This window comes from Bidens hawaiensis, unplaced genomic scaffold, assembly GCF_021521415.1.
Source record: "Bidens hawaiensis isolate Kalapana, Puna unplaced genomic scaffold, B.hawaiensis_p1.1 tig00028533_1, whole genome shotgun sequence".
Classification (NCBI taxonomy): domain Eukaryota; kingdom Viridiplantae; phylum Streptophyta; class Magnoliopsida; order Asterales; family Asteraceae; genus Bidens; species Bidens hawaiensis.
In genome coordinates, this window is record NW_027505122.1 from 27,252 (window position 1) to 45,435 (window position 18,184).

The 18,184-nt window shown below is 34.2% G+C and overlaps 2 protein-coding genes across 2 annotated transcripts; one reads left to right on the top strand and one right to left on the bottom strand.

The window, feature by feature from the left end:
- Window positions 1-2,214: 2,214 nt before the first annotated feature.
- Window positions 2,215-6,249, top strand: LOC143610869 (hexosyltransferase GAUT11-like). Its single transcript, XM_077085229.1, has 2 exons — window positions 2,215-2,367; window positions 4,767-6,249. Exons 1-2 carry the CDS (start codon window positions 2,215-2,217, stop codon window positions 6,159-6,161), a joined length of 1,548 nt encoding a protein of 515 aa, XP_076941344.1. The 3' UTR covers window positions 6,162-6,249.
- Window positions 6,250-9,952: 3,703 nt separating this feature from the next.
- LOC143610867 (protein TONSOKU-like) lies at window positions 9,953-17,911 on the bottom strand. Its single transcript, XM_077085227.1, has 19 exons — window positions 17,639-17,911; window positions 16,673-17,461; window positions 16,416-16,592; window positions 16,220-16,311; window positions 16,045-16,143; window positions 15,287-15,639; window positions 14,630-14,673; window positions 14,369-14,539; window positions 14,091-14,238; window positions 13,907-14,026; window positions 13,735-13,835; window positions 13,526-13,649; window positions 13,136-13,248; window positions 12,956-13,067; window positions 12,271-12,375; window positions 12,098-12,164; window positions 11,377-11,497; window positions 11,104-11,277; window positions 9,953-10,567 (listed from the first exon to the last, which is right to left on the bottom strand). Exons 1-19 carry the CDS (start codon window positions 17,909-17,911, stop codon window positions 10,031-10,033), a joined length of 3,720 nt encoding a protein of 1,239 aa, XP_076941342.1. The 3' UTR covers window positions 9,953-10,030.
- Between the last annotated feature and the right edge of the window lie 273 nt (window positions 17,912-18,184).

An 18,184-nucleotide genomic window follows, 5' to 3' on the forward strand; every position in this document is an offset into this window, starting at 1 on the left:
TTATGTTTTATTTTACTTTTTATATAAGTTTGATGAACTTCTTTTCACTTTCAGCAATTCATTGAAGAATGAATTAGGAAAAACCTATGACTGTACCATCTACAAGAAAAGACCTCATGATAGGAACTATGGGACCTCACCACCCATTAATGTATGGTGTTCTTCGACTCATTGTTACTCTAGATGGTGAAGATGTTATTGACCGTGAACCAATATTGGGTTATTTACACAGAGGTATGGAAAAAATTGCGGAAAATCGAACAATTATACAATATTTGCTATATGTAACACGTTGGGATTATTTAGCTACTATATTCACAGAAGTAATAACTGTAAATGCGCCAGAGCAATTAGGCAATATTAAAGTCCCTAAAAGGGCCAGTTATATCAGAGTCATTATGTTGGAGTTAAGTCGTATAGCTTCGCATTTGTTATGGCTTTGCCCTTTTATGGCAGATATTGGGGCACATACTCCTTTTTTCTATATTTTTCGCGAAAGAGAATTGATATATGACCTATTTGAAGCTGCTACCGGTATGCGAATGATGCACATTTTTTTTCGTATTGGTGGAGTCACTGCTGATGCTGGATATGTATTTTATTCCTTATAGCTAAATATTACGTTGTTGATGCTGGATATCCAAATACTAGAGGTTATCTTGATCCATATATAGGAACCAACATTTGTTATCATGTACAAGATTTTCGTCGTGGAAAAACGGTTGATAGTCGTGCTCCTAGAGGACCTAAAGAGATATTTAACTATCATCATTCATCATTAAGAAATGTCACTGAATGAATTTTTGGAGTATGGAAGGCTTGATGGGAGATATTACGACATATGCATGTCAATTACACCTACGAGACACAAGTGAAGATCGTGCTAGCATCAATGACAATTCATAATTACATTAGAAAAAAAAGATACATGTGATGAAGGATTTAACAAGGCGCAACAAGAATCTTACACTCCAAATAATGGTATTGATAGTCGAGGGTCTAGTGACATTAATAAAATAGATGAAGACACAAGTGCACAACGTAGAATAGATGATTTATACATGAGTGCGATTAGAGATATGATTAGAGGAGATCTAACCAAACCAAGATGAATGTTTATTGAATGTTAATGTATTTTTGTAGAAGTTTTACGTCTTCCTCGATATAAATTTATTTTAAACGGATGGTATAACTCATAAAAAGAAACTTAAATACATATAAAATATAATATATGTGGTAATATGTGACCATGCTCCTTTTGGTTATTTTACTAACATAAACTAAATAAAAAACTAACACAAACAAACATTTAAAAAAAGCTTATCAACTTTTAGGGGGTGTTTGGTAGAGAGAGTTGTGGGTGGAGAATTGAATTTCTCTTGTTTGGGAGAATTGAGAGGAGAATTGGGTAGAGAATTTCAATTCTCTGGGAATTGGGTTTAGTGTAAAATTGGAGAATTGGATTTCTCTCCATTTGGAAGAGAAATGGATTTCTCTACTCCCTTCTTCATCCCTTCCTCCCGCCGGCCATCACAGATTCGCCGCCGCCACTTCCGGCCAACTCAGGAAACCCACTTCTGCGATGAGGATGATGATGATGCCGACCGGCGATGAGCCGCCACTTCTGCGTTCGCGTCCGTTCATAACCCACGTCCCTAAATCGGAACCCTAAATCACGATTAGGGTGTTGCGAGGATGATGATGATGCCGACCGGCGATTAGAGCCACCACTTCCGGCCACTTCCGACCTGCGATGAGCCACCGGTGATTAGGGTCTCTGCTCCCGTTTCTCCGCCATTTCTCCACCCATTTCTCTATTGTACCAAATAAAGGAAATGATTTTCAAATCTCCACCCATTTCCATTTCTCACCAATTCCATTTCTCTCCCATTTCCATTTCCATTTCTTTTCATTTTTTTTCTCTGTACCAAACACCCCCTTAGAATACAAGCTAAATACACATGTTATAACTTACCACATGAATATGTTTTCCCCCAAATAAGTTCCATCGTCTTAACACAAGGAAATCAAACACAGTCTGTCGCATTCCCCCCAAGCCGACACTTTTATCACTTGCATTTGTGAATTTATCAAACACCCACCGTTACTTAATTCATTGATGGGTTTTTCTAAAACTGAATCTTGATGAACCCATAATCGAATCTGATCCAGTTTGATAGGTGATTTGGTTCTTAATAAATATATAATATAATTATGCGCCGGCGAGCCGCCCGGGTCCGGTGGAGGCTTTCAATTTGGATCTGGTTGTTTCTTGGCTTCTTCTCTCTTGCTGCTGGCTTTCTTATTATTATTATTCTTCACCATCAAACTCAAACTCAAGATCGCCTTCAACACCACCAACTATTGGTAAGTAATATTATTATTATTTTAATTGGATTTGAATATTTTAGGAAAAATCTGTTATTTAGTTTGTTCCGGTGTGAACTGTAAGTTGATAGAATAATTCACTCTAGGTGTTAAAGTTGTTGTAGATTTTGCCTGGTTTGATATTTAAGAAAGGTTATATTGTTGGCTAGAACAAAATTAAATCAAACCAACATTATTCAGTAACTCTTAAAGATTACAATGAAAGACTATCACATAGTTTTGTATGCATTACACAACTCATGGTTTTTTAAGTAGGTGACATTGTTTATGCCGTAGTGTGCACTGATTTTCAACTAGTAAAAAAAATTCATGGGCCCGCCTAACTATCTTGATTGTTTACAAGAGTATTGAATTTTTTGTTTGTTGATATGTTTCAAATGTTGAGTTACATATGTTAGAATTCACCAAACATCAACTAAAAGATTGTCTATTCTTGATTTATACTATTTGCTTTTTGTGGGGCTCTTTGCTCATCTTTATTCTTTTAGATGTTCTTTTACTTTGGCTTCTTTAATACTATCTTGCCATTGCAAAACAGGTCTATAATGTTTGAACGCGAGTACTTTTTAAAAGAACTTCAGTTCAAAAACTAACATTTCACCAAACCTTTTTCTGTAAGCTCATATTTTTAACACGGTTTATAAATTCATTTTCTAATAACTTTTTTATGTTGACTTTGATTTTGAGTGATGCAAGTTTGTACTTAGTAAATGAGACTCATATCTTGCCATATGTTACCAATTATATACCGAGTCAGTAACGCTTCTTTTTCCATTGCTATAGACGTTACCTCATGGAATCAACTAGGTGATAATTTAAGATAGTTAGGAATCGAGGTGCAAACAAGCCGAGCCCGATCTTGACTAGACCCGCGCTCAGAAAGTTTAACTTGTGAGAGAACGAGTTTAAACTCGGCTCGTTTCTAGCTCCATTTCTAAAGCTTGGCCCGTGATTAGATTTTCAAACTCGGTGTGGCTCATTTATCATTTATTAATTATCTTATATGCATTGAATTACTTTTATATGTATTTCAGTTATAGTTTTTGTTGGCAATCAAAGTCACAAAACTGTTTTTGTATTAAAGGGATTAAACCACCACATTTTTACAAGACACTTTAGTCACCTATTTATACTAAAACATAAAACATAAAATCTACATAATCTAAAACAACTTGCACAACTAGTTGCAAGTTACAACCTTATCTTCCTAGATATGATAACCTTCATTATTTTAACTTATCCTAATACAACAACTTGACACACCAGCTGTTTACCTTACCTATTACAAAATTGCCCTAGGTTTAAAAAGCTTTAACAGCAGTAAAATACCAAGGGTTGCAGCTGACCCGTTTCATAACCTGTGAACATAACAATTAAAACTAACAGTTTTTATGTTACATAATGTGTATTATTGTATTATTTACGTCTTATTATCAGAATTTATAAGATATATCTATATATTTATGTGTGTGTGTGTATATTTATACTTTATTAAATAAAATTGCTATAGATCATAGGCTCGCAGGCCACTTCGAGCCTGATAAGTGAAATTTAGGCTCAGAGAGGGTGGGGCACCCATATGGGTGGGGTGCATGACCACATAGCAACACCGCCGCCACCTCATGTGGGTAAGGGTGCATGGCTTCATTCTATGGCAAAGGTTTGCCACATAAAATTGATTACATGGCAAAGGTTAGAGAATTAAAATGAATTAATAATTAATTTATCAGTAATTTGTAGTCTGTGCCAGTGCCGGATGAGCCGATGTATGGGTAGAACCCATGAGTGCCCCTTCCCCTCTTAAACAAGCTTATTTTTAGGTTCGAGCTCGCCTTGAGCTCGTTTATTCTCGGCTCGATTTGAGCTTTTAGCGAGCCGATCTCGAGTAGCTCATGAGCAGCTTGACTCCCTAGTTAGGTAGGTTATTTGTGTTTTTTTTGTTTTTTGTTTCATCTCAATTTCTATTCTAAGAAACACAATTAATAATATGTGTAAGATTTATGATGCTAACATAGTGAACATATAAAAGTGATAGTTCCTACCCCTCTAAGCAGGTTTGGTCTTATATAACCGGTTGAATGGGGTAAACTAAAAGATACAATTTAAAAGCAAACAGGTCAAATAAAGCTCAAAATGTTTTAAAACACATAAATTCCCTAAATTGCTTTATTAAATAAAGTTATGCTATTGCTGCTATAACATAACTTCTGTTATTATATTTACCATATTAATGATTTACAAATTCTAAAGATTGTATAAAGGAAGTATTTTTTAGATTTTGTCATCCCCAGACCCTACTTATAGCTTTGTTGTTGGTGGGACTTCACTGGGTATGATTGATTGATTTATAGATTTTGTCATTGTATTTACTATTTCAGGATCGGAATGCTAGAAACATACAAGTTACACACAAGTTGAATCTAACAAAGGAGTTAAATAATGGCAACTCATACGCGCGACAACTATTAGAGCAAATGTCACTTGCAAAAGCTTATTTAGTCCTGGCAAAAGAACACAACAACCTGCATCTTGCTTGGCAATTAACTTCCAAAATAAGAAACTGTCAATCTTTGCTTTCAAAAGCCGCCATGCGTGCGGACCCCATCACGCAACAAGAAGCCAAGCCCCTAATTATTAGCTTATCATCTCTTATTCTCAAATCACAAGATGCTCATTATGACCTTGCAACCACAATGATGACCATGAAATCTCACATTCAAGCTCTTGAAGAACGCGCAAACGCAGCAACCGTTCAAACCGCGTTTTTTGGAAGTTTAGCCGCCGAATCGCTTCCCAAGAATCTTTGTTGCGTTAATGTTAAACTTGTGGCGGATTGGATTAAAAACGAAACGATTAAGGAGCTTGCGGATGAGAACAACAACTCCCCAAGATTGTTGGATAACAATGTTTATCATTTCTGCTTATTTTCAGATAATTTGGTGGCGGTATCCGCTGTGGTCAACTCCACTGTATCAAATGCGGACCACCCAAAACAACTTGTGTTTCACATTGTCACGAATCGTGCCCACTATGCAGCAATGCAAGCATGGTTTGTTACTAATGACTTTAAAGGGTCCATGATTGAAATCCAAAAGGTTGAAGATTTGACTTGGTTGAATGCGTCTTACTCACCAGTGGTCAGATTTTTTGGTTCCCCGAGAATCCAAATGTACGAATCTCTATTAAACCATCTCCGGTTTTACATCCCGGAAATCTACCCCCACCTTGAAAAGATCATCTTTCTTGATGATGACGTCATCGTTCAAAAAGATCTCACTCCTTTATTCTCGTTGGACCTTCACGGAAACGTCAACGGCGCGGTCGAAACATGCCTCGAAGCGCATCGCCGGTTGTATAAATATCTCAACTTTTCAAACCCGGTTTTGAGCTCCAAGATTGACCCGCAAGGGTGCGGGTGGGCGTTCGGGTTAAACGTGTTTGATCTGGTGGCTTGGAGGAATGCTAGTGTGACAAGTGTGTATCATTATTGGGAGGAACAGAATGCTGATGGGAACTTATGGAAGTTAGGTACTTTGCCAGCTGGACTTTTGACCTTTTATGGGCGCACCGAGCCGTTAGACCGTAGGTGGCACGTGCTGGGACTCGGGTTCGATGTTAGTATTGATAGGAGGCTCATTGAGAGTGCAGCCGTGGTTCATTTTAATGGGAATATGAAACCGTGGCTAAAGATTGGGATAGAGAGGTACAGGGCTTTATGGGAAAGATATGTTGACAAAAGCCATCCTTATGCTGTTGAGTGTGCTACAAGTTAAGAGGTTATTGTTAGTGTAAAGGGGGAGAAATAGGAAATTTTGTTATTTTGTTTATATGTTGTTAAGTTAAACTTATATTGAGATGGAAGCCTGGTTTTTATAGACAATTCAAGGCTATATAATTTGATTTTATCCCTATTTGGAAATTGGAGCAAGCGTTGTGAACTACAGCTTGATTGTTCATTGATCATGTTTGTTTGTCTTGTTATGTTTGTTAATATGTGCTCATCATTTATTTACTTTATAAATAATTTGGTTTTCATATTTTAAAACAGTTGTATTTATTTTGCGATTTCCTTATTTTAAAACACTTTGTTTATGTATTTAAGGGTTGAGTTATTCTACAAATACTAACAAAAATTTAAAGTGTTAGAAGTCATAATTAATTGGCATGTGTTAAGTGAGGACCAATATTAAAAATTGTACAAAAGTAAAAGTACACTTTTCTCTTATCATTTTAAAACCTCTATAACCTTTTCATATGATTTTTTTTAATTACTATAATAACTAGAGTTTTTATATCTTTAATATGAGTATGACTTTGTTATATATAAATAAAAATTACGTCATTGTATCTTTTTGTTTGTCATTTTGTCTTTCAAGTCATAATTGTGTTTTTTAAATGTCAATAACACTGTTGTGTAGAGATGAGCAAATTCAATACCGGTGCCGATTTGGTATCGAATCAGTACCAAAGTTTTGAGTTTCAGGATTGGTACGACTGGTACCAGTACGGTACGGTACGGTACCGGTATTTCCCGAAATTTGGCCTTCAATACCGGTACCGGTACCAAGAATTGGTGATTTTCGGGATCGGTATTGTCGGTACCGGTACGGGTGCTCATCTCATCGTTGTGTAATAATAATACGTAAATATAATGATTAAATAACAACAAATTATCTCATACATAAAACACAATGATTAATACATATAACACAATAAGCTGAAACGTAAAACACAATGAAAAATACATACAACACAATGACAGAATGGTGAATACATATAACACAATGACCTGAAACGTAAAACACAATGGAAACTACATATTAAACAATGACATGAACGTAAAATGAACGTAATACTCTTTTCTCAAATTAAGTAACACATGTCAATACCGAACAAAATACAATGAACGTATTACACAATGACTAAAACATAATGATAAGTAGAAAGACAAATGATGAGCACAAACAAAAAGATACAATAATGTAATCTTTATTTTATTTTTTATCTTTAATATGAGTATCCATTGTTAGTACAATAACAAAAGTCTATAACACAATGCATATTAAACTCAATTTAAAACACCACGAACAACCAATAACACAGTATAAAATCCCACTAATATTTATATAACAATATGATAGTCATATTAAAGATTAAAAAAAACGGTTGTTATTATGGTGAATTTTTTTTTAAAGAATGATGTATGAAAAAGTTATGAACATTTTAAAATAATGAGGGAATTGATATATGTCTTGCATATGGAGAAAAAAAGTTAACAAAAGTGGGTTATTACCTTTATGTCATTTCCATCAATTTTTTCTTTTAAATTAATATTTAGCATTCAAATCTAAGATCAGTTTATTAGATTCGTTCTCACCCTTTTTATTGTTGTTATCTTTTGTATTTTAATTTAACCCATGTATTTAATTACTTATCATTGTTATGATTTTTAATATGGATGGTTCATTGATCTGATTTGATGATTGTGATTGAAGATGGTGTTCTAAAGCTTGCATTTTCTTTTATTTTTTGTTTTTAATTGTAATATATTAAAAAAAAGGCACTTAGCGAGCTAAGATAAGTACACAAAACTGAAGGACTAAAAAAACCATAACTTAAATGGCCTGGCTAAAAACTATATAAAGGGTTAGATATCCATGAATCCCACATCAGCTTAGACCTTTTAGATCTAATGTTTATCCAATTAAACGCCAACATCGTTATCTGACCAACCAAGCTAGCCACAGCCTTCTTCTTTCCATTAAAGACGAAGTCATTTCGGTTCAGCCACAACACCCAGCACATAGTGTATAATATAGATAACCAAACTTTTTTGTAGACCTTGGATATGGACGCCTTACTAGCAAACTCCAACACCGACATTAGAGAATTACCCAAACCTCAGATGCTATTTTTCCCCAAACCTCGGATGCTATTTTGCAGCTCCAAAACGTGTGTTTTTTGACTCCTCATCCCCTGCATTACATAACTTACATTCAACCAAGCCAAAACTTAATCCCCTTTGAGCAAGGTCTGTTGTCGTCAGGATCCGATCTTTTATTAATCTCTAGACAAAACATGACACTTTTTGAGGAATCCATTTAAACCAATAAAATTAATCCTCTTAAGTTTAACCCATACCATGTTCCTGTAGTAACCTCCTTAAGGATTTAACCGAGAAGGCACATATCCTTAGTCCACTACCACATGTCCTCACTAGACTCAAACTTATAACAATATACCATGTCCTCCAAATCTTTGTTCCTTCGTTTCTAAAGCTGACAAATTTTTAACATTTCACATCCACTTGAAACCCAACACCCCTTCTGTACCTAAACAAACTCTATCGGCTACTTTACACAATTTCATTTTTTCTCTTGCAAATAGGTTCGGAAACATATCTCCTATACTCGATCTCCCTAACCAAATGTCCTTCCAAAAATCAGTATATTCCCCATCTTTGACTACTTTATGCAAGCATACATTAAGGCTAACTCCCATGTCTTCTGTTTGTTTAACCGAATTTGTTATTTTTACCCAACAACCCGTCATCTTTATGGGTGACAATCTTGACCCATGGGTTGTATCAAAAAGTATAAGATGGGTCAGAATGGGTCAAACTAAAAAATGAAAATGATTGAAACGGGTCAAAACGGGTTGACATTTTTCGGGTTTTTTTTTATGGATCACCAAAAAATTCAAAAAAAATAATTGAAAAATTATAACTCGAAATATAAATAAAAAACTTAAAAAGTAAAAATACCAAAAAAGTTTTTTCCGTTTTTCTCGTTCCATAAAAAAAACCGAGAAATGTCAACATGTTTTGACCCGTTTCAATCATTTTCTATTTTTAGTTTGACCCATTCTGACCCATCTTATATATTTTGATTCAACTCATTCAACCAATGGGTCAAGATTGCCACCCCTAGTCACCTTCATGTCAGCCAACCTTCAATGACAAGTGTTTTGTAAGTTGTGAATAAAACCCGCACATTTGCCCAAAGCTGATTTTTTTTAGTCTATTTTTAATCATCTAATGTCTTCAGATATTTTTGAGTCTTTTTTTAATCATCTGATTTTTTTTGAGTCTTTTATAATGAAAATTGGTTTTTATTGGTCTCATCTATTACCTTTTGGTCATTACCGGTACCAACTAACGAATTGGTCATTGATGGTCCCAACTTTTAATGTATTTGTTTCTAACAATCCACGGCTAACAGAATCCTAACGTTGTTAGTTTCAGGTCGCCGGAAAAACGTATTTGGCCGGGAAAATCAATTTTTTAATCATCTAATGTTTTCAAATTTTGATTTGGTTATTATGAAATGTTGGATGGTATTTTAGACTTCAATTTAGATATCTACGCAACTTTCAATGAACGAACTCGAACGTGTTTATTTTCTTAACAAACTAACAAGTACATAAAAAAGCCTATCCGTTTAATAGGGAACTCTTGACTCGTGTAATAATACAGAATCAAAATCAAAACCATTATCACCATTATCAAAATCAAAGCCTATCCGTTTAATAGGGAACTCTTGACTCGTGTAATAATACGGAATCAAAATCAAAACCATTATCACCACTATAACATAACTTCAATGTTCAAATGACAAACAAATGTAATAATTCAGAATAAAAATCAAAACCTTGTGCAACATGGTTTGATGCTACAACATTGATTAGGCTCAACCGATAAATGAATAGTGTTTCCCTCAATATGACTTTCGGCCAAACTATCTCTTGAACCCGTTGACCATACGACATAAAACGTTTCTCCAGAGAGCCCGTTGTTACTTATATCAAGTACCCGAAGCTGTTTCGCCATACAAATAGCAGATGAAAGTTGTTGAATAAATGTGGGCTTTGACTTTGACTCGAGTGACTGGTCAACACACATCTTTTCTTGTTCTGACTCATCTTCACTATCAGCAGCAACCTCGAGTTCCAACAAATCTTGGTTGACTTCCTCATTTTCGTGTGGTTTGACTTTGACCAGAGTGTTGTACTCGTGTTCAAGAGTGTTTTCTGATAAGTTAAGTTCCTCTAGAGACGTGTTGTCGGCTAACGAATTTAGTATACCGAGTATGCCAATGAGTCCGAGCTGGCACTTGCTCAAGTTAACGACTTTTAAACAACAATTCGGATTTTTCAGTAGTGATGACATGGCAACGCCACCCTGCATTCGAGATTTCATTCTTGTTAGAATCTTTTGGCTATCAATTAAGGGTGTCGATTTCTGACACGAAGCAGGGCATGGCAAAAAATAATCAGGTATTGGGTTGTCATATCCAACCCGTATAAAATAAACAGGTTGTGTTCAGGTTGACATGCTTAATTAAGCGGGTCATGTGGGGTAGGCCTGCTTAATTAAAGAGGCTGTGCACGGTTTGGCATGTTTACATAAAAAGATCATGTTCAGGTTGACCCATATATTAAATAGCTCGTGCTCGGTTGACCTGTTTGATTATACGGGTCTTGTTCCAGTTGACCTGTTTGCTTGAACCAGGTCGTGTTCCAGTTGACCTATCCGATCCTGTTTAATTAAATGAGTCGTGTTCGGGTTTACTTATTTAACCCGTTTTGTTAAATAGCTCAACCCCCGAACTCATTTACCCAATTCATTACAACCAGCCAACCTACTTAACAAGTTTACAACTTGATTACAACTAGTTTGACTCATTCAGATAAACGGGTCATGTAAGTAAAGAATACCTCTGGCATGAGCGGGTTCCCTTCAATATTCAAATAAAGCATACCACTGATTAAAGATTCATCCGTAACAGCTTTCATGATAAAATTTGACGTAAGAAAACAATACGACAAATCAAGCTTCACGAGTTCACAATTCTCACTGTTCCATGACTCAGACAGCTGTAGGGCCCGCTCCTATATGAACAAAGATACAAACCATAAAGATAATATGGCAAACAACAAAACATGTCAGTAATTATGTTAAAGTTAAACGAGACGGGAATGATTTCTCACATTTCCAATATTTGTCTCTCCAATCATCACATGTGACAAGCATGATGTTTTGATGAGATTAGAAAGACTATCAATGGCATTTTTTGTTAGCTTTATGCCATTTAATCCTATTTGAGAAAAGCTGCATTTAAATTAAAACACAATTAAAAATTATACCTGTGAAACCTTGCATAATATCGTATTTACCCAGCTAGAAAAATTGATATCAGATATATGCATTTAGAATATTAAAAATTTCGCATTTACGGGTTTTCTTAAGTGCAGTTTTTAAAAAGAATATAAATGTCATGTTTGAAAACGGGTGTAATGATATTATGAAATATGAGTTCAAATACTTAAAATTTCATATTTACCCATTTTCTTAAGTACAAATTATAATATGATCATTATACCCTCTCTTTCTCGCTATCCATACTCTAGTATCTTTAAGCAAGTTTTAAAGCAAGTGTATAAATGACATAAACTTGAAAATGGGCGTATTGATATTATGAAAGAAAATATACCGGTTTGATATATTTACTCACTTTCTTAGGTACAATTTATAAAATGAACATTATACTCTTATCTTTTTCTTTATCCATACTGTTTATAAAAAGGGTAAATGCCATAAATTTAAAGATGGGTATATTTGATATTAGATTTTTTACTCGGTAAATATGATATACTGTTTTGATGGGGATATACGAAATTACCCCTGAAATTTAACAATAACAATGCAAACCTCTTTAGTGTTGCAAGTTTGTCCAACAGATTTACCATGGCATTTCCTGATATGGAGCTATTGTATCCTGTTAAACATTAAAACATTTAAGTAGTAGTAGTAGTAATAATAATAATAATAATTATTATTATTATTATCATTATTATTATTATCTATATCGTGTGTGTTTGTACCTATGAAAAGTTCTGAAAGACGGGATTCAGAATTGAGCGAGTCAGTAACTTTTTGGATTGTCCGAGATGTAATGTTGCAGTTTTGTATATTTAAACTGTAAAGATCTGCAAAACAAAATGACACACGTTATAATTATTATAACATTAACAAACACTTAAAAAGTCGAAAATATATTATAAGGGTCAAGTTATTCTACAAAGGGAAACAAAAATGAGAATGATAAGAAGAATTTGTAGCCACACAAAAAAACCCCTCAAAAAAGATTTTAAAAAAATAATAAAAAATCATAACTCAAAATTTAACAAAAAAACAAAAAAAGTAAAAAAAAAATGCTTCCACCATCTTTCTCGTTCAAAAAAAACACAATGATGAGTGAAAAAGATCAACGTGTTTTGTGTTTATTTTCGTCATTTATTGTATCTTTTTTCCTTGACATTGTGTCTTTTTTTTATATTGTGTTATATTTGTGTCTTTGATCTCGGCATTGTGTCTTTTGGTCAATTTTATTTTATTTTTTATTTTTTGAACGAAAATGATGGCGGAAACGTTTTAGTTTTTAAAACTTTTTCATTTTTTATTTATATTTTGAGTTATGATTTTTTTTTTAACTTATTTTTAAGAGAATTTTTTTGTGGTCACAAATCCTTCTCACACTCCTCACCGTTATTATAAATACCAGATTACCTTTACAATTCTGCAAGATTGATGAAAGATAAGAAGCACCTCCATCAGTCAAGCGATTATTAGAGATATTAACTACTTCCAAACGTGACAAAAGCACAGTACATTCACAAATCTGTAAGTCAAAACAAGAAATAAATTATAAAAACAATTTTAGAAAAATATAAAAAGCAAATAAAAAACCTGAAAAAGGGCAGTTGGACCAAAACGGTTGCAATGCAAATCCAAAACCAAACCACCATACTTCTGACTTGATGACAGAAACAAATGTTTTAGTTTTTCCATAGTTACATTTCCTGAAAATACAAAAAAAATTAATATATTGCATAAAAATAACATATCGTGCATTCTAGTTTGAATAAATTACACTTTCTTTAGGTATATAGCAAATTTCTCTTTTTGTACTTAAACTAAGGAAACAACATAAATCATCCTTTATGTTCATACACTGTAACAGTTGATGAGCTTTTCACAAACAGGCGTTAAACTCTTTCTGTTCAGTCATGAGGGCAGTTTTGTAAACAAAATGAATACAAATAAATATTTTACTTAATATAATCAAAAGTTTGTTACCTAATAAATTGTGGGAAAGATTTAGTGCAGCAATTGTCTTGTGAAAATGTAATGAGTTTAGTAACGGTGCTGCGGATATATCTTCCAATTCACAATCAGAGACATCAATCTCATCCTCTGACACCTAATAATAATAATAATAAACTGTTATAATGAAGTAAATCAGTCATTATTAACAAATTCAAATTTCACAATCCGTTTATTATTACCTCTAAACTATACAGCTTCTTGAGCAATTTTAAGTTGGGAGATTGAGAAAGATCTTTACAACAATCGACATAAAGTTTTACTAAGCGCTTCGGCACCCAACCTAGGATAACATTCATTAAAATTGCATAACATATTTTCTGAAAGATATTTATCAATTTATGAAGCACATACGATCAATAGAGACTTCAATCCAGCATTTTCCGCTAATATAATCTTTTGGTGAATATAATGAATCCAAGGATTGCAAAACTTCTCCTCCACATTTGAAATGTTGAATGATTGGCAAAAGACCTTCAAACATGATGAATTTATTAAAAGCAGATGGATTCTAATATTAAATAAAAGAAGAGCATACCTCTGGACCTGTTCTCCTTAACAAGTTTCACAAAGTATAAGCATGCGACTTCAACCTTCATATGTTCCATGTTTATCTTATCGCCGAATTTACACGAGCCTGGTTGTATATGTACGAAGTCATCCTCAACTTTGAATATAAGATGTTTCTAAAAGTAAGCAAATAACCAACAAAAGTTTTAAATTTTTCTATCAATGGTTATCATGAATAAAAACTTTTATGCTTTTAATAAATAATTATATTATATATTTATAAATAAGAAACTAACATATACTCACACAATATTCATCTTCACAAGCATCAAAAATGGGACCAGAGTGACCGTTCTTTAGACATATATTTTCGGAAACTCCACTGGAAGTGTTAGCGGGTTCATGTGGACTCCTGCCTTCATGGGAACAAGCACTTTCTTCCAGATGTATTGGAGGATTGCAATCACTAAGTTCATCCTGAAAAGTGTCGCCCGAAACTACTTACCGTTAACCAACAATAATAAGAACGGGTCGGGTCAGCCTAAGATAAATCAAAACATGTGTTACCTGATGTTCATGAATATGACTGTTTAGACTCTGTCTACTCTTAACTGCAATCAACAAAAGACAGTTTGTTTTGTACTCGAATTGATATAAATATGAATCAGTAAGGATGACGATTTCGGCCCAGTTTGGCACATTGTTTTATTTTTATTTATGACTAAAAACAATGAGGATTAAAACTACCAGTTGTTAAAATTTAAGGATGTGCATGAAACCGAAATAAGTTATCTATAACCAAAATAACTGACATAACCGAACCCAGCCCAAAACAAATGGTTTGATTTATGTTTATACAAAAACAGAAGTCCTGAGTTTCGGTTTTGCATGTGTCAAGAACCAAATCGAACCGAAAAGACCAACTTTTGTTATTGAATTTATGTACTTTTATTTTTTAATGGCGAGTAATTTATAAAAAAAACAAATGGTGAGGCACAAAAATTCAAGGCCCAAATGTGTGATAATCAATTAACTATGAATTAACAAAAAAAAGCCCAGATTCATTATTTTGGGCAGATTTTTTTCGTCCCAGTAATTTCAAGCCCAAATGACAAAACCCAAAAAAAGGTAACTTAAATTTTTGATAGTTGATTCGATTTGAGCTCAAAACCAATCCATGCATACCTATATTTGCTACCTCAGATAACATATATTGCAACTCACATTCATTAGAAGTGGAACCATCAACATGTTGCTTATTATCATTATCATCATCTTCATCATCAGAAAGAACAAGACGACCTCGTTTCCGGCTAACTATCTGACTAGGCACGCTTGTGGCAGAAGCTTCTAGAGACTTTGTAGAAGTACAATGTTTTCTTCCTTTTGATTTGGTAACGAGTGAGGCCAATGGGACGTCATCAAATGCTGAATCGTCATTTTCATGCATTTTGGATACGTATGATTTTGGTGGTGAATCTTCCCCGTCTGTATCAGTCTCAGAGCAGCTTTCTCGTTGTTCAACCTTGTTGGTTGAGTTTAACTGCTTTAACTTATCTATTTTTGACTGCAACCTCCTACTCATTTGAAATAGTAAATACACTAAAAAAATCATACGCAATGCTAGTTTCATCTTAAGATATATACATGCATGATACATGTATGATATTGCTTGCTTTTTAAGTTAAAAATTTAGCTATAATCTGAAATAATATTAAACTGTAATGGTATAAACTAAAAGCAAATTACCAAAATGGTTAATTTAGAATGTCAAAAGTTTTAGTGTAATGAAATAATGAATAGTAAAACCAATTCTGGTGTCATTTGCAAACTTATCATTCATTACACCAAAATAAAACATAACTTTTAGTGTGTTCCTTGGAGAGAGACTTTTGTATTTTTATTTGAAAATCTTGTATAAAAGACTTTGCTGTAAGATCATATAATCAAAATTTTGAAAAGTTTGATTAGTGTTACATTACCTAGCCTCTTCATGATTATCAAATCTGATCATGTGACTATAATGCATATTTTCTAGTGCAGACAGTTGGACAGAGAGTAGGTTAGCTTCACGAGCGATTCTGCAACAAAGAAAATAATATTAAAACACTAATTTGAATGTGCATTTTTATCAATGAAAATAATAACAATACTTGCCTGTAGCCTTCACTAAATGCCTCCAAAGCATCTGACCATTTACCAACCGAATCCAAAACATCTCCAAGATTGATCTTTGCTAATGCTTGCCCCTATAATAACCATTATTCTTAAGTAAAAAAAGCCTAGAAAAAAGTAAACATAAACGGGAATCAAATTACCAAAAACATAAGTATTAAGTTGCAAGCAAAAATACCTCCATGTTACCAATTGACTTGTACGTCTCCCAGCTTTTCGTGTACCATTTTTTGGCCTTGTTGAAGTTCCGAAGCTTTTGATACGATTCACCAATAACAAGATATGAATCGCCTAACCTTTCTTTGTCGCAAAGTTCGTTTGCTATTTTTTTCTTCCTTTTGGCAAACTCACAATGCTATTAGAAAAAAATTAGTTTAATTGTATAAAAATAATATAACTAATAGGGAAACAATCAAGATACTTTCGAAACAATACCTTCTTCCATGCAAATATGATGCTTGATTTCTCTATAAGGAGATCAAGAGACGCATTTTGTTGCAACAAACACTTCCTTTCACCCGAAGTACCTCGAGCCACAGTCATATTTCTTATCAACTTGTTAAAGTTCTGCTCTTCTTTCTTCATATCCTCCAACACCTTAGTTGCTTCTTTCACAACTTGTATATTCTCCTTGACATGATTAACCAAAGCATACTCGTCATCCATACGTTTTGCCAAATTCATCGCCTTTTCATAACAAAGAATCGCATCTTCGTAATTCTGCACCCTATAATGCAACTCGCCAAGGTTTATGTACCCTTTTGCCTCACCTTGAATATGACCAATACTATTACAAATCACAATATCTTTCTCAATGTGAGCTCTAGCTTTATCCCATTTCCTTAGTTCCATGTAAACACTGCCAAGATTATTATGAAGTCTAGTGCGTGCGTCATCGTTTTCAGCCACTTCTTCCTCATCACATATTTTTAAGCCCTTTAAGAGCATCTTTTTGGCTTCTTCTAAGTTGTCGAGATCCATTTCAACCATTCCTATATTGTTGTGTGCGTCGACATATTCCTTTAGAAACGTGAGCTTGTTTGATGTTATGAGCGTGTGAGCAAGGTTCATGGCGGAAATGAAATACTTTTTGGCGTTTCTAAGAGAGGTTTGATCGCTTGCGGATTTTAAATGCATTTCATGGTATGTTCGACCAAGTTGTGTGCTCGCTCGTTGCTGCTCGACCAGGTCATCTGCATCCTTTGCCAGATCCAAATGCCGTTTCTGTTAAAAAGAACATCAAACATGGGATCTATTTCATAATCTCATCTATGTAAACCTATTTATCAAGTAAACCTTTCTTTTAGCATTTGTACATATAAAAACCCTCCTAATTTTAACTCACATAAAGCTTCAGTATAATATAATATAATATATTTATGCTTAATGAATTGATTGTACCTGGTAAATAAGGGCATCTTGGAAATGATGGAGGCGAAGATAAACTTCACCGAGGGATTGACAGGTGGGGAGCAGATGCTTCTCGGGTAAATGCTTAATGGAGACCTCGTAATCGAGCCGAAGCCATTTGAGGGCGTGGACGTATTCGCCTCGCTTCTTGAAGATGTCTCCGATTACGTTCGCCCATCGCGCCTCTTCCTGCCGGTTGCCTTCCGACGACGCCTTCTTGTACGCTCGCTTAGCTGCAATCAGCTGCCCCTCGTCTTTCTTCATGCTTGAGACTTCGACACCTATATTATTCTGATGATGATTTGGGGAAATTCATCATTTGGGTTTTCAGGGGAAAATTATATCCTTTTTTTAATGTTTTTCCCGCCAAAACACCAAAATGAATTTTGATTCTGACTACCAAATGTTTTCTACAAGGTTAATGATTATCTTACCTAGGTTTGATTCATTTCTCCATCGTTTAATTTGGTGTCACTTGGTGATGATGAGAGACTAGGCGATTAAGTGACATATTGTTCATTGGTTGAATTCTAAAAC

What these genes read in the sequence shown, in the direction of transcription:
- LOC143610867 (XM_077085227.1), bottom strand. Translation starts at nt 17,911, where the DNA reads ATGAAGAAAGACGAGGGGCAGCTGATTGCAGCTAAGCGAGCGTACAAG. An exon ending in CTTGTGAAGATGAATATTGT is followed by an intron (nt 14,239 to 14,368) that starts GTGAGTATATGT and finishes GCTTACTTTTAG; the next exon opens with AAACATCTTATATTCAAAGT. An exon ending in TAAGGAGAACAGGTCCAGAG is followed by an intron (nt 14,027 to 14,090) that starts GTATGCTCTTCT and finishes TCATGTTTGAAG; the next exon opens with GTCTTTTGCCAATCATTCAA.
- LOC143610869 (XM_077085229.1), top strand. Translation starts at nt 2,215, where the DNA reads ATGCGCCGGCGAGCCGCCCGGGTCCGGTGGAGGCTTTCAATTTGGATC. An exon ending in TTCAACACCACCAACTATTG is followed by an intron (nt 2,368 to 4,766) that starts GTAAGTAATATT and finishes TTACTATTTCAG; the next exon opens with GATCGGAATGCTAGAAACAT.